The 11,553-nt window shown below is 41.1% G+C and overlaps 1 protein-coding gene across 1 annotated transcript; it reads right to left on the bottom strand.

The window, feature by feature from the left end:
* Positions 1-10,733: 10,733 nt before the first annotated feature.
* SMCP (sperm mitochondria associated cysteine rich protein) lies at positions 10,734-11,045 on the bottom strand. Its single transcript, XM_070292267.1, has one exon. The coding sequence runs from the start codon at positions 11,043-11,045 to the stop codon at positions 10,734-10,736; it is 312 nt and encodes a 103-aa protein (XP_070148368.1).
* Positions 11,046-11,553: the final 508 nt, after the last annotated feature.

The raw sequence follows: 11,553 nt of genomic DNA, 5'->3' as shown, positions 1-11,553 counted from the left end.
CAGAAACCCATCTTTCCTCCAGCGTCTGCCTTCACTCTTTTTGGTGGTATTTCTGTGCTTCACGCTTCAGTCCTCCACTCCCGTCCATGGCAATACAAGGCCCCCAGCCATTCTCTACCCTTGCCTCTAAGTAGTTCCAAGCAGCAGGTGGAGCTAACTGGCTATAAGGCCAAACAAAAGAGTGAAGTCTGCATTTAGGGGTGAGATAGGAGAGACAGTCCTGGCATTTCTGCAGGCACTAGGAGCTATTAGAGCCACACCGGCCTCAGCCCTTCTTGGGAGGGGAGGGGTGTTGTGCTGTGCCCCTTCCCAGGAGGCAGGAAGGGGAAAAGGGGGAGAGGGGCTGAAACCAGGGTAAGTATAGTGTGATTTTATGTGGGGAAGGAGGAGCATTCAGTCTATCTAAAGTTCAAGGAGTCCCCTCTTCTATGCTGTGCTGCGTAATATCAGTTTAAAAATACAGTTTGTGATTTTTGTCCATGACTCCTAAATGCAATTCAACCCTTTCATCCAGTGCTTAACCAATCAAATAGCAATTGATCTAGTGTGAAGGGGAGAGGAAATTAGGATTGTAAAGACCCTTCTTAGGTGGCTCAGTGATAAAGAACCTGCCTGCCAATGCAGGAGATGCGGGTTCAGTCCCTGGGTTGGGAAGATCCCCTGGAGGAGGCAATGGCAACCCACTCCAGTATTCTTGCCAGGAGAATCCCAGAGACAGAGGGGTGTCGAAGAGTTGGTCATGACTGAGCACGTATGCACACACTTTTAAAGACACATTTAAGCCTCCCCAATTTGTCCCCTCCTGAGTTTTCTGCCACTGAAATGATTCCTCTTTTTTTTCCAGCTTTATTGAGATGTAATTGACATATATCATATAAGTTTAAGGAGTACAATGTGATACATTGATAAACATATATATTACAAAATAATTACCACAATAAGGTTAGTTAACGTATCCATCTTATAATTACCATTTATTTGTGTGTGTGGTAATTTAAGATCTCCTCTCTTAGTAGCTTACAAATATCATTAAATTCCAGAGCTTATTTATTTTCTAACTGGAGGTTTGTACCCTCCAAACAATACCTTCTCATACCCCTACCATCACCCCGCCCAGTCCTTAGCAACCACCACTCCACTCTGTTTCCACGATTTTTTTTTTAGCTTTCACATATAAGTGAGGAAATTCAGTATTGTTTTTCTGTCAGACTTATCTCACTTAGCAATTAGCCAAAATGAAACACAGAAGGACAATTTTAAAAGAGAAAAGAATAAGGCTTCAGTGAGCTGTGGGAAAATATCAAGAAACCTAATTAATACAAAGCACAGTTGAAGTGCCTGTGATGGAACAGAAAGATGGAATAGACAAGCAATTACTAAAATATTTAAAAATTGCGGTGGAGGGGCTCTATACAGATACAAAAATATTAATGAACTCAAGCACAAGAAATGTGAAACAAATTATATCAAGTTGCATCACAATAAAATTGCTTGTAGCAGGTGATAAAGAAAATAATCACAAAAACAGGCACAGGAAAACAGATGCATTGCACAAAGATCATATTATAGACGGGAAAGGAGTAAGAGCAAATTGCTCACTTGTCATGCTGCAAGCCAGAAAATGCCAGTGGAAATACACATTGGAGTTCTATATCCAGTAAAATATCTTTATAGAATGAAGATAAAATACTTTTTCAGACATTTCAAAGGTGAAATAATTTAACACCAACAGACTCTGAACTCTAAGAAATGTTAAAGATAGTCCCTTGGGATGAATAGGAGTGAAGTAAAATGGATTTATAGATGCGCACAAAAGAAGAAATAGCACTCTACCTAGATAAAAGCAAAAGACTTTTGCTTATTATTTAAACCTACTCGAAGAATAAATGATTGTTTAAAGCAAACTTTATAGAAATTTATTCTGAGGTTTTAAACAGATGTTAAAGGAAACTGGATCATACCAAAGCACGTAGGTCAGAAAGAAAGAAATGAAAGGATAGTGTTTATAGGTTCTGAGACTGTAACTGAAGTGCTGTAAGATGAAGATAAACTATCCTAAGTGAAGGATCTGTACAATACCACCAAACATAACCACCAAACCACACAGAGTTATAGAGTGTAAATCAACAAAGGAGATGAGATGGGATTATATAGAATACTCCATACAAAAAAAAAAAAAAAAAAGCATAAGAAAACAGAACATCTGTGGGGCATAGAAAACAAATAGCAAGATAGTAGATTTAAACTCTGATTAAAAAACAGAGATTGTCAGGTTGAACAAAAAAGACCTAACTATATATTATCTGGGCTTCCCTGGTAGCTCAGTGGGTAAAGAATCTGCCGGCCAACGCAGGAGCCACAGGAGATATGGATTTGATCCCTGGGTCGGGAAGATCCCCTGGAGAAGGAAATGGCAACCCACTCCAGTACTCTTGCCTGGGAAATCCCATGGACAGAGGAGCATGGCCGGCTACAGTCCATGGGGTTGCAAGAGCTGGACATGACTTAGCGACTAAAGACATATATAACAGCATATATTATCTGCAAGGAACTTATTTTAAATATAAAGATACAAATAGGTTAAAACTAAAGTGATAGAAAAAGAAATGTCTTGTTTATACCAATAAAAAGAAAGCCGAGGCCTCCCTGGGGCTAAGCGGTGAAGACTCATCCTGCCAGTGCAGAAGGCATGGATTTGCTCCCTGATCCAGAAAGACCCCCCATGCCTTCGTGCGACTAAGTCCACCGCGCCACAACCATGGAGCCTGGGCTCGGGAGCCCAGGAGCCACGCATATTGAGTCCACGTGCCACAGCTACGGAAGCTCGCAGCCCTCAGAGCCTGCTCCTCAACAACAGAAGAGAAGGCAGCGTGAGGAGAAGCCCACACACCAGCGTTAGAGGAAACGCCCTCGCAGCCTCGAAGACCCAGCACAGCCGAAAGCAAGCAAACAAATAAATGAAATTTACATATAAAGTGAAAGCTGGAGCGACTAAATCGACTTGAAAGTAGATTTTAGAGCCAAGAAAATCACCAAGGACAGAGAAGTTCATTCTGTGATGATTATGAGGCCTTTATGAAGAGGATATGACATGTCCTAGATGTTTATACATCTATGAAGAGATTTTCAAAATAAATGAATCAAAACTGCTAGTTACAAGAAATGATAGAGGAATTTGCAGTTATGTTCAAAGATATCAACACTACTCATTTAATAATTGATTAAAAACAAGTGGCCATAACATCAGTAGAAATATAGAAGACTTGAATCATACTGTCACACCAATTAACCTAACTGACATTATACAACATTCCATGCAATAGATTCCACTCAGATTCCATTCTTTTCAAGTGTACTGGGAGCATTTACTAAGAGCATATCAGTTCAGTTCAGTCGCTCAGTCCTGTCCGACTCTTTGCGACCCCATGAGTACTGGAGTTTCAGCTTTAGCATCATTCCTTCCAAAGAAATCCCAGGGCTGATCTCCTTGAGAATGGACTGGCTGGATCTCCTTGCAGTCCAAGGGACTCTCAAGAGTCTTCTCCAACACCACAGTTCAAAAGCATCAATACTTCGGCGCTCAGCCTTCTTCACAGTCCAACTCTCACATCCATAGATGACCACAGGAAAAACCATAGCCTTGACTAGACGGACCTTAGCTGGCAAAGTAATGTCTCTGCTTTTGAATATTATCTAGGTTGGTCATAACTTTTCTTCACTGACCCATAAAACAAGTCTCAATAAGTTTAAAAACTTTTAAGTAATGCAAAGCATGCTATTTGACCACAGAGGAATAAAATTAGAAATAACAGAAAGATCTTTTGAAAGTCTCCCAACATTTAGGTGGGGGCCAGGGAAAGCCCACTTATAACTAACTCATAAACCAAAGGGCAAGCCAAAAAGAAAGTTAGAAAGTCTTTTGGTCCAGAAAATTACAACACAATATTTTAAAATTTTCGAGTATAGCTAAAATAGTACTGAGAGGAAATTGTATAGCATTAAATATGCATATTATAAGAGGAAAGACTTCAAGTTAATAATCTTGGATTTCAAGTTAATAATCTTGTTTGAAAAACAAGAAAAGAGAAGAACGAAGTAAGCCCAAAGTAAACAGAAGAAGGAAACTAATAAAAGTCAGCTCAGACATGAGTAAAACAGAAAAATGAAAACAACAACACCAATGAAAGAAAAAGCTGATTCTTTAAGACCGATAAAATTAACCAACTTACACATGAAAAAAAGGGAGAAGATATAAATTGCCAATATCAGAAATGAAAAGTCACCTTACTCTAAATTCCACTGGCATTAAAAAATAGTAAGGACATATTATAAAAAACTTTATGTCAATAAATTCTAAAATAGATAACATGATTCAATTTCTTCAACAAAAATTGACAAAGTTCATTCAAAAGGAAATAGAGAATCTGAAAACTCTAAATCAGTTAGAAAAATTCTATTTTAAATTAAGCATTTTCCAGTAGGGACTGACAGTAAAAGGGGACAAGGGAAATTTCAGGGTCAGAATGTACTAGCAGTCACAAGGGATCTTACATTTGATATAAATCATCAAGCTAAACACTTCAAACAGGTGTGTTTTTATTACTTGCAATTTATACTTCAGTGCATTGATTTTAAAAGCTTGAGCAAAAACAAAACAAAACAAAACAAAACAAAAAACTTCCCAGAAAAGAGCACTGGTGAATTCTACGAAATGTCTAAGGAAAAGATTATACCAAATTATCCACAAGGCTACTCAAGAAAGTTGAAAAGAAAGGACTACTTCTCACTTCATTAGGACATTGTTTTGACACCAAAGCCAGACAAAGACAAGACAAGAAAAGGAAGCTATAGACCAGTATCCCTTATTAACATAGAGACAGAGAAAGTAACAAGATTTTAGCAAATCAAATGTAAACCCAGTTTAAAAAAAAAAAAGAAAAGGAAAGGACTAAACAACCCAATCAGATAAGGTTGGTTTGCCAAAGGAATGCAAGGTTATTTTACCATCAAAAATCAATCAGTATAATTCACCATATTAATAGATGAAAAAAACCCAACTATATGATCATTTCAATAGATGCAGAAAAAAAGCAGTTTTCAAAATTCGACATTTTTAGAAAAATCCTATGAAATTTACATGAAGCTACTAAAACTAAGAAGCAGTATACGAGATTGCTATACAAAAACAATTGCATGTTAATATACTAACTGTCGACCAAAACATAGAGTCACAACCTGAAAGCAGAGTGTTTTATTCTGCGGGATGTTTAGGACTCTGAGCCAGGGAGACAGCGTCTTCGTAGCTCTGAGAAGACTGCTTCAAGGAGGTGGGGAGAAATCAGGCCATATACAAGTTTGCAACAAAGGGAGCAGACAGTCTGAACATCAAAGATCAGGTATCAAGTTAAGGAAGTTAGTATTCTGTGTATGGGAGGATGCAAGCCTCTGGGCTCACTGAATTCATTTCCTTCATATGCACTTCAGCTGCCTGGGGCCAAATCCTGTTTCCTTGTTCATCTTGCTTCTTGCATTCCCCCAGCTCCTCAGCAATCACCGTGGGGGTGGTAGCATCTCCTGGATTGCAGTTTTGGGAGCCCTCATTCACATTTGGAGGCCAGAAATAGCTGATGGCTGTGACATTCCCTGTTCATTAACATGGTAGGAGATATTTTCATTTCACATAATAGTGAATAACCAGAAATTGAAATAAAAATAGCACATTATGATAAAAATATGTGAAATACCTAGGGAAAAAACAGACAAAATATGTGCAAAATCTTTTCACTGAAAGCTACAAAACTTAAAAAGAAATTAAAATGATGTAAATAAGTGGAGAGATATTCCATGTTTATGAATAGAAAGACTTTATATTGTTAAGATATTCATTCCTCTCCAATTTAATCTATAGATTTAATTCAATTCCAGTTCAAAAATCTCAGCAGACTTTTTTTTTGGTAGAAATGGACAAGTTTATTGTAAAATTCATATGGTAATGCAAAGAACCTAGAGTAACTAAAGCAACTTTGAAAAAGGACAAAATTAGAGGACTTATATTATTTGACTTCAAGAAATTATCAAGCTACAGTAAATAATAAGAAAATGTCAGGAAGGACAAACAGATCAATGTAACAAAATAAGAATTCAGAGGTAAATAAAAACAAATATGGTCAGATGATTTTTGACAAAACTGCAAAAGCAATTCAGTAGAGAAAGGATAGTCTAGAGCAATTGAATATCCATAGGTTCTCCATACTCCCCCACTCAAAAAATAAAAAATAAAAAGAACTTTGTCCAAAGCTTTCACCGTATATAAAAAGTAACTTACAGAAAAACATGTAGGAGAAAATGTTTGTGTGCTAGGACTAGGCAAAGATTTCTTAGATATGACACCAAAAACAAGATCCATAAAAGAAAAAACTTAATTGGTTTTTATCAAAATTAAGAACACCTCCTCTTTGAAAGAAACTGTGAAAGAGAATGAAAAGATAATCCACAGACTGGGGGAAATATGTGCAGATAGCTTACCTGATAAAGGACTTATATCTCTCTATATATAGTTATCCCATAGGGCCTTCCCTGATAACTCAGATGGTAAAAATCCACCTGCAATGCAGGAGACCCCGGTTTGATTCCCCGGTCAGGATGATCTGCTGGAGAAGGGAGAGGCTACCCATTCCAGTGTTCTTGGGCTTCCCTTATGGCTCAGCTGGTAAAGAAACAGTGTATTTGTTGTTCAGTGGGTCAGTTGTAACACCATGTGTTGCAGGAAGGGGGGCCCCCTTACAGGCCCGGAAACTGGGCTTTTGTCTACCACTCGGAAATGATTTGTCCGAGAAGACACGTGCTGACAAAGCAAGAGATTTTATCGGGAAAGGGCACCCCGGCGGAGAGCAGTAGGGTAAGGGAACCCTAGAGACCTGCTCCGCCAAGTGGCCATCTCAGGTTTTATGGTGATGGGATTCGTTTCCTTTCCGGGTTGTCTTTAGCCAATCATTCTAACTCTGAGTCCTTCCTGGTGGTGCATGCCTTGTTCAGCCAAGATGGATGCCAGTGACAAGGATTCTGGGAGGTGATCAGACATATGGTGTCTCCTTTTGACCTTTCTGGAACTCTTCTAGTTGGTGGTGGCTTATTAGTTCCGTGTTCTTTACCAGGACCTCCTGTCATAAAACAGCTCATGCGGATGGTTACTATGGTGCCTGGTCAGGGAGGGCGGTTTCAGTTGGTGTGCTTCCCCTAACACATGGACTTTGCAACCCCATGGACTGCAGTACACCGGGGTTCCCTGTCCTTCACTATCTCCTGGAATTTGCTCAAACTCAAGTCCATTGAATTGATGATGCCATCCAACCATCTCATCCTCTGTCATCCCCTTTTCCTCCTGCCTTCAATCTTTCATAGCATCAGGGTCTTTTCCAATGAGTTGGCTGTTCGCATTAGGTGGCCAGAGTATTGGAGCTTCAGCATGGGTCCTTCGAATGACTATTCAGGGTTGGTTTCTTTTAGGATTGATTGATCTCCTTGCTGTCCAAAGGACTCTCAAGAGTCTTCTCCGGCACTACAGTTAGAAAGCATCAGTTCTTTGGCACTCAGCCTTCTTTATGGTCCAACTCGCACATCTCTATGTGACTACTGGAAAAACCATAGCTTGAACTATACGGACTTTTGTCAGCAAAAAGTGGTGTCTCTGCTTTTTAATATGCTATTTAGGTTTGTCATAGCTTTTCTTCCAAACAGCAAGCATCTTTTAATTTCATAGCCCATTTTTTAAAATCTCAGAATTCTGTCATAAGAAACTAAACATCTCAGGAAAGTAATGGAGGAACTATTAGAAAAGATAATTCACCATAAAAGATATATGAAGACAAGTGACCATATGGGAAGATGTTCTTACTTGTAGCCATTAAGGAAATGCAAATTAAACTCAATGAAATAACACTGCATATCCATTAGAATATCCAAAAATAGAAAGATGTGCAGCAACCAGAATTCTCATATATGTCCAATGGGAATGTAAAATGCCAATCATTTTGGAAAACAGTTGGGCAGTTTCTTAATAAGTAAAACATACACCTACCGTGTAACAGTCATTCTAGTCTTTTAGGCCGTTACCCAAGAGAAATGAAAGCATAGCCCATCCAAAGACTTGTCATGAATGTGCAGGGCATCTTTACTTGTAATAGCCAAAACCTGGGAACAATCCAAGTGTCCATCAATAGATTAATGGGTAAACAAAATGTGGGTATTATCCATACAATGAGGGCATTTCAGGTCAGTTCAGACGCTCAGTCGTGTCCGACTCTGCGACCCCATGAATCGCAGCACGCCAGGCCTCCCTGTCCATCACCAACTCTCGGAGTTCACTCAGACTCATGTCCATCAAGTCGGTGATGCCATCCAGCCATCTCATCCTCGGTCGTCCCCTTCTCCTCCTGCCCCCCAATCCCTCCCAGCATCAGAGTCTTTTCCAATAAGTCAACTCTTCTCATGAGGTGGCCAAAGTATTGGAGTTCCAGCTTTAGCATCAGTCCTTCCAATGAACACCCAGGACTGATCTCCTTTAGGATGGACTGTTTGGATCTCCTTGCAGTCTAAGGGACTCTCAAGAGCCTTCTCTAACATCACAGTTCAAAAGCATCAATTCTTTGGCGTTCAGCTTTCTTCACAGTCCAACTCTCACATCCATTCATGACCGCTGGAAAAACCATAACCTTGACTAGATGGACCTTTGTTGGCAAAGTAATGTCTCTGCTTTTTAACATGCTATCTAGGTTCGTCATAACTTTCCTTCCAAGAAATAAGCATCTTTTAATTTCATGGCTGCAGTCAACCATCTGCAGTGATTTTGGAGGCCCCCAAAATAAAGTCTGACATTGTTTCCACTGTTTCTTCATCTATTTCCCAGCAGAGGAACCAGAGATCAAATTGCCAACATCCGCTGGATCATGGAAAAAGCAAGAGAGTTCCAGAAAAACATCTATTTCTGCTTTATTGACTATGCCAAAGCCTTTGACTGTGTGGATCACAAGAAACTGTGGAAAATTCTGAAAGAGATGGGAATACCAGACCACTTGACCTGCCTCTTGAGAAACCTATATGCAAGTCAGGAAGCAACAGGTAGAACTGGACATGGAACAACAGACTGGTTCCAAATAGGAAAAGGAGTACGTCAAGGCTGTATATTGTCACCCTGCTTATTTAACGTCTATGCAGAGTACATCATGAGAAATGCTGGGCTGGAAGAAGCACAAGCTGGAATCAAGATTGCCGGGAGAAATAGCAATAACTTCAGATACACAGATGACACCACCCTTATGGCAGAGACTGAAGAGGAACTAAAAAGCCTCTTGATGAAAGTAAAAGAGGAGAGTGAAAAAGTTGGCTTAAAGCTCAACATTCAGAAACCTAAGATCATGGCATCTGGTCCCATCACTTCATGGGAATTTACTACCCAGCAATAAAAAGGAATGAACAATGATACTTGCAACAACTTGTCTGAATCTCAAAGTAGTTTTGCTGAGTGAAAGAAGCCAGGCATAAGAGAATACATACGGGATGATTATCTTTACATAAAATTCTTGAAAGTTCAAACTCATTTATAGGGACCCAAAGTAGATCGGTCGTTTTCTGGGGTTGGTGGACAGGGAGGATCATGAGGGAGGAAATACAGAAGGGCATTAGAAAAATGTTAGCAGGAATGGACATAGCAGCTGTATACCAAGAATGTAGAAAGAAGTGATATTCACAGTGTAGTGAATGGGGCTGATTTCTCTATTTCTACCTGTGCACCTAGATTAACTGAGCTGTGTTTTATGGGAAATTGTTTTATCATGGTAACTCTTTTGGAGGGAAAAAGGGACCTGGTGACGGAGAAGTTTGAGGAGAACCATGCATTGCGTATCCATGGTGCGTCAGATCTGATGTTAAGCGCTTTAAATGAATGATCCTATTTCATTCTCATAAAAACCCTTTGAAGTACCATTACTCTCATTTAACAGATGAGGAAATGGAGCCTGAGAGGGTCCAGCAACTTGCTCCACCACTGCAGAGCTGGTATTGATGCCAGAAGACTCTGCTGCCTGGGCCAGTCACAGTGCTGTGCTGAATCCTGGGAGCTCTGGTTCTAGGAAGATCATGGAGGTGAGAGAGGGGAATCATTACTTGGCATGTGTTTTTGCTGATTTGACCTCAAATGTGTTGCCCCAGGACCGAGGGGGCACTGGAATTCCTTCGCTTAGGGTGACTGACCACCTCCACCCTGCCTTTTCCTGGGACTGGAGGGATTCCTGAACATGGAACTTTCATTTTAGAACCAGGATGAGTCAGTCACTGCTTCTGGCTCAGCAGGAGCCTTGTGCTTCCAGACTGGTTTTCTGGGTCCTGGGTGCCTTCATGACAAGCATAGCACATTTTCCTGGGCTTAGGCCAGACAAGTGAGATGGTTTTAATGGTTTCACAGGTAAAGGAGGAAAGAGAGGTGATTTTCTTTATTGCTCTTTATTTTTGTGCTATCTAATATCAGGATCACTAGGCAAGATGGTTCTAGCTTTTTCAACCTCCCATTTCCAGCTGGGGCCTCACAAGGGTGGGGGCCTGTGAAGGGAGGTAGGGGCTTCTGGTTGAAAGTAAATGGTGGTCACTGAGAAACAGCTTTCCTAAAGGTAGGTCTAGCCTGACGCCACTGGGTGATGGGCATGGCCCGTCTACTTGTTTGGGACAGTCTGCTTGTCTGGTTACTTCTGCCCCCGGGGACTTTTGGGCCCCTGCTTTGGGCTTTGGGACTGCTGCTGGGTTTGGGAGTTGTTCTGAGTTTCCGGTGCAGCGGGATCGGGCTCCTTATTAAGGCAGGTGCACTCAGGCTTGGGCTCCAAACAGCAGCATGGCTTTGATGGGCAGCATGGGTTGCATTTTGATGGGCAGCATGGGTTGCATTTTGGTGGGCAGACTGGGTTGCATTTTGGCGTGCAGCTTGGACAGCATTTTGGCGGGCAGCTTGGACTGGATTTTGGCGGGCAGCATGAGTTGCACTTTGGTTGGTCACACATCTTCTCAAGTTTTGGGGGTCCTAGAACAAAAAGATTTTCAGAGAAAACCTGGCTGTCGGCATTCCCTCACTCCTTCTTTGACCCCCAGATACACCAGTCTTCAGAGCGATGACACAGACAAGGGCTGAGAAATCAGGCCTAGACGTTCAGAGGGAACCCAGTCCTACAGTGCTGTGCTTTCATTCGGGTCAGGGCGCTGGTTCCTCACTGTGCTTTGCTCAGTTGCTCAGTGGTATCTGACTCTTTGCAACCCCGCGGACTGTAGCTCACCAGGCTCCTCTGTCCATGGGATTCTCCAGGCAAGAATACTGGAGTGGGTTGCTGTTCCCTTCTCCAGGGGATCTTCCCGACCCAGGGATCAAACCTGCATCTCTTACGTCTCCTGCATTTGCAGGTGGGGTCTTTACCGTTAGTGCCACCTGGGAAGCCCCAAAGGGAGTCATTTTCCCAAAGGAAAAGGAAAGACCAGAATATGTAATAATTTTGCCTGGGGTCTCTTGGCTAATGA

This window comes from Ovis canadensis, chromosome 1 (genome assembly GCF_042477335.2).
Source record: "Ovis canadensis isolate MfBH-ARS-UI-01 breed Bighorn chromosome 1, ARS-UI_OviCan_v2, whole genome shotgun sequence".
Taxonomy (NCBI): Eukaryota; Metazoa; Chordata; class Mammalia; order Artiodactyla; family Bovidae; genus Ovis; species Ovis canadensis.
This window is presented reverse-complemented; position numbering and strand designations above follow the sequence as displayed.

Bases quoted from the DNA above. Each gene is read 5' to 3' on its own strand.
- SMCP (XM_070292267.1), bottom strand. From the start codon at position 11,045: ATGTGTGACCAACCAAAGTGCAACTCATGCTGCCCGCCAAAATCCAGT.